Source organism: Cajanus cajan, chromosome 3 (assembly GCF_000230855.2).
Source record: "Cajanus cajan strain Asha chromosome 3, NIPB_CcT2T_4, whole genome shotgun sequence".
Lineage (NCBI taxonomy): Eukaryota > Viridiplantae > Streptophyta > Magnoliopsida > Fabales > Fabaceae > Cajanus > Cajanus cajan.
In genome coordinates this window covers 73435598-73440810 of record NC_138519.1, presented here as the reverse complement: position 1 = coordinate 73440810, position 5213 = coordinate 73435598, and the positions used below count along the sequence as shown (strand labels likewise).

General features: G+C 30.0%; 1 protein-coding gene across 1 annotated transcript; it reads right to left on the bottom strand.

Annotated features, from left to right (window-relative positions):
• Nucleotides 1-1322: 1322 nt before the first annotated feature.
• LOC109803745 (uncharacterized) lies at nucleotides 1323-3373 on the bottom strand. Its single transcript, XM_020365425.3, has 4 exons — nucleotides 3185-3373; nucleotides 2652-2780; nucleotides 2090-2260; nucleotides 1323-1644 (listed from the first exon to the last, which is right to left on the bottom strand). Exons 1-4 carry the CDS (start codon nucleotides 3260-3262, stop codon nucleotides 1549-1551), a joined length of 474 nt encoding a protein of 157 aa, XP_020221014.1. The 5' UTR covers nucleotides 3263-3373; the 3' UTR covers nucleotides 1323-1548.
• Between the last annotated feature and the right edge of the window lie 1840 nt (nucleotides 3374-5213).

The following is a 5213-nucleotide window of genomic DNA, read 5'->3' as shown; positions in this document are numbered from 1 at the left end:
AAGGTGTGTATCTTTACTTATATATAAAAAGAATCTCTTTTTATTAATTTACGTTAATTTTTTTCATTAGTTTCTATTAAATAAGTTTCATTCAAGCAAATCAACATTTTAGACAATAAGAATATCTTTATTTATAAATTATATATATATATATATGTATATATATATATCATACTGAAAATTCAACTTTTTTTTTTCTCTCTCTGCCTTACTCTCTAATTACCGGGAGTTTTTCCATCAGTATTACAAAGGACCAAATTACGTACTGATGAAAAAGTATACTATAAAATCTTAGTGAAAGTTCTTCTGACCTTATTACTCAAATACTGTATAGTGGGTAGCATTTTTGAGGATGTCATATTTTCCAACCAATCTAAGATCGTTAATTCTGAATTAGAGTGAAATTTTCCAATTATATAATCGTTGATAATAGTAAATTCTATTGTAGTACTAGTAAAGATGATGTTATGTTAATGATTTTGAGCTACATCGATCCAAGGGTGATTATCGCTTAATGTTAATGTTAGATAATGTTTTGTTGGGTGTCAGTAATATTGCTTTGGGTTTTCTTTTCCTTTTGTTCTGTTAATAAATATCCAATTTGCTAACACTCCTAATTTAAATCTCGTGCTTCAACTTAAATGGAATCTCTTTTATTTACTTACTCGTCATGAACGTTCACAATCAAATTTTGGATATTTGTATGGAACCCACATGATAAGTACAATTCAAACAATATAAATGGTCAGTCTACTTGTGATAATTAGGACTTTGAAGGCTTCGGCATTCTTCATGATGATGATATCATACGTAGAAGAACAACAAAAGGAGGACGAGGTTCTATTTTCTTCTTCATGATAGTCTTGTCGAATAACAAGTTGTCTTTGAAAACTTGGTATTCAGAAATAGTCTGAAGCTTTTTCTAAAGTTAACTTTAATTATTAAAACGCTTTTTTTATAACATGAATAGGATTCAATTTATAAATAGATATTAACAAAAATACATTATATATATATTGTGTGTATGTGTGTAGTATTATATATTTCCCTCGGTCACTAACTTTTATTTTTCAAGAAGAGAAATAATTACAATATCCGTAAAATTTGCATATTATCGTGTTCCACTGCCGTTAATTTTGGGTTAATAATCATGTTATTAATTTGTGTGAAGTTTTTATTGATTTTATTGATGATTAATTTTTGTAAAAAAAGTTTAAGATGTTATTCAATATTTAAAATTGAGGCATTTTCTAGTTAAAATTTAGAAAGGGAGGACGATAACCTAGAACATTATGCATAGAGAACAAGTTACACGTGAGGAATAACACATGTTCTGAAATTAAACCTCTATTCACTCACTAAAAATTTAAGTAGAGAAAAGAAAATTGTATACAAAGAGTGTTTATCTTGAGAAAGTTGAGCATTATCTTATCATAATCAAAATATTCATCAGAAAGGCCAACTTCTATAAAGTAGTAAACATTGTATCAAGAAGGAAACTAAGCAAACATAGATTTTAATTTTATCACGACAATAGGTGCTGGATCACTATATCTGTGAAACTTCCCTCCAGTTTTGAATAGCTTGAGATACTACTTTTTCAACTAAGTGTGCATCCAAAGGGCGAGTATCTTCATTGTTCTCCTGGAACATCCAAAACAAATAATTAATTCCATCAGTGGCTCCACCTAAAATGATTACAGTACAAATACAAATAATTAAGGGGGGGAGTGGTTCTTGATATGTGTAATTTTTGCATGTGTACAATGCCTGCATATACAACTAATTAAGAACACAAAGGATATTAAAATACTAATAAAGTATAAAGTGAAATTGGTAGTGAAAATATTTTAGATTTATCAAAAGTTTTTGATTGATTGTGCTTGTGCCTACAAACATTTGCCCTCAATCAGTAGTATTGTTCTTGTAAAGCACAAAAATTGGTGGTTCAATATCTTATTTAATGATTTTCACTCTTTTCATTTTATAATTTTCAACAAATTTTAACTAATAAAAATAAGTATATTTGAAAGTGTGTTATTAGAACTGTTCATTAAATAGTTATGTTAATTGTGTGTTACTTCATTACTTTGTTTCCGAGAGCTTCTAAACTGAAGCTGTCTGCACAAGAAACCCTAGCCTGAAGCACATCAAGACCCAGCTCTTCAAAGGCTTCCAATATAAACACCAACAACCCTTGGCAACTGCTTTGACTCAGAACCTTGATCACAAAACCCTCTTCTTGTGCTTCAACTTCAAGCTACAAAATCATAAACAACAAACACAGATTAATTATCACCGACATCTGCAGATCATAGGGGGGTACGTAAGGATATAGAATTCTTTGCTTTGATATGAATTAACTAATAACTTTTATCCCACTGACATTAATAATTTTAAAAAAAATTAAAATAATCTTAATATGCTTTTAATATAATAATAATTTCTGAAACACATGAATAAACTGATAAGAGACTATTCTAATTTAATTAATAATCTTAAATTTGAGTTATGCAGAAAAGATTTTTGTCATTTTTAGTCATCTAATTGAACTTGAATAGGATTGTATCCCGTAAAAGAAATACGTGCTTTTGTAAAAAAATATTTACTTTTCTAAAGAAATGAGTACATCATCAGGTTCTAATATATACCTTAGGCATTGGATCATAGTCAACGATTTTTCGTGCTGTTGCCACAGTTAACTGATTCAACTCTTGCAGCTTATGTTTTAAACCTTCTATGTAATTTGACAAATCCAATAACACTGAGGCTTTAGGGTGCTGCATAAACACAGAAAAAGTTTCAATATTTCACGACGTGATCTTCAATTTTTGAACAAACTATGCACTCGGTCAAAATATAAGCAGAAGATGAGATATAGTGTGGAATTTATATATCTCACTGTTACTCAATATACACACAAGTAGAAAAGAAATTATCAAAGTAAGTACATGATGTTAAAATGGAGTGGAGAAGTTTCCCTAGAAACTTTGATTAATGGGATGAAATATAATAACTGGATAAGAGAAAGAGAATGAAAGTGATAACTGTGATAGAATTCAAAAGGGTGTTCCCCGTTTTTAAAGTGGATTCTGCATGAAATAAAGTTTGTCAAGAAACTGAACATTGAGGGGAAAACTGCATGCAAAGAACAGGGAAGAAAGAGATGTTTCAGAGTAATCACCGAGTGAGAGCATCTGATTGAACGAAGCAGTTGTAGGTTCCTGTACATGGCTGTTCTCTTGTGAACCCTTGAAACCATATTTCTCTCTCTCACAAGAGAACTATGTGCAAAGAAATCTAAACAATATTTGATGGCTTATAAAGAGGACGAGGACACAGAATCTTGTTGATCACATGTGATGATGCAGTTTTGGAATTACGAAAAATGCATGAAATGTTTTAACTTCAAGGCCTTTGTTTTTTTCCTCGTGAGATATTCATTGTCACCGAACCAATTTCGTTCTTCTCAGGCTAATTAAGGCCTAGTTTGACACGGTATGTTTTATGGGGACTACAAATAATAAATTATTGGGAGTTTTTTAATTTAAAAATGGGAAGTTAACAAAGAATTGAGTAACTAAACAAAATTGACCAGGAAAAGTAGGAAAATCACGAAGGTATTTTTGATTAGTAGTCAAGTTACCTTTTACCTTTCCTTGATTTAGAATGGTTAAACTATTGCATTAATTCATTAACTATTGAATGCTAACTTTACAAGCCGAAGTGCGAAAAAAAATCCCCTAGAGTTTTAGTCAAATATATAGTGTATAGTTGCTAAGTATTGTTTCCTCAGAAAAAAAAAATCATTTGAATGTCTGAATAAAAAAAATAAATTGCTCTAACTTAATTAATAATTCTATATTTGAATTATGTATAACATGTAATTGCATTAAATATTTTTTAAAAAATTCGTTTAATATCTTATCCAATTAATTCAAGTAGAGTTTTCTTGGACAAAAAGTATTTGTACAAGTTTTAAAAAAAAAATACAATTTTATTATGTTTTTTTTATTTGGTTTCTTTTTGTAATTGTACACACTAATGATATTTATCAAATTGATAGGTGAATATATATTTTATAAGCAAAATTTTATTAAGTAATGGCACATGAAACACTCTAAACTGTACCCAAAAGCTTCAAATATATAGCTTAATATTCAAAGGAATAAAAAGCGATAGACTACACAAATAAAAACAAAAGAGGTATGCAGTATTCATCTTGGCTTTAAACAATGTTCACAATTTGACCTTTATCAACTCAGCACACCAATGAAATCAAAAGAAATTCTTTGAAGTGTGAAACACTGTATTATTACGCATGCATAATCTAAACACACCATGTCACAACGACCCAGATAAGGTATAGCAAGATAAGGATGTAGTTTTTCGTTCTAAAATGTGTGCTAAAGTAGACATAACGAGAAGAGATATCATTAGGAAAAAAAAATCTGAAAAAGCCAATTAAGTCATGCATATACATACATTCTAAACTAGACAAGATAGAAAAGGTGATAATTCTATAAAAGAGAAGATATATCAGCAGACAAAACTCTATTTTTACACGCATTAACTCGAATTAGTTAACAACTTATCCAAAATAAAGCAAAAAGATCATCAAAATTAGTACAATCTCATAAATTAATCATCGGTAAACTTAAGCTTTCTTCTAGCTATTGTATTAGGTCTTAGTTGGTTAATCTCATAAAATAATCATTTGGTTAATTTCTTAGTTTGTTAATATCAGTAAGTTAAATTTACTCCTATAGTTGGTTATCTACAGTTGCCAGTTACTTCTTGAGATGCTTTAACTTAATTGATAAATATGAGTAAAAGCATGAGGTTAATCATTTAGTAGGAATGGAGTTGATTTGCAGCATTCTAGAGCAGTCAAAGTGGATAACAGAGGAAAGGACAACATGTGCAAGCTGGTGTAACTTTGTCCTGTGCAAAATAATAAGCCACCGATTTCATTATACATAAGAAACGTGTACGTGGGGTCACAGAGCAAGGGAAAACAGTGAAATGAAACATTCTTCTGCATGGGAACGTGTAAAACTGATGAAATTAAAGAGGTTGTGGGGTTAAAGTGGAAGCTGGCAAGGAATCTCAATGGCAACATTCGTAGCAAAAAGTGTCAAAAACATGTTATAGCTTTAGGTGTCTTCTTTGGATGCCTCCAAGCTTTTCTCACGGGAAATTAATCGATTCTC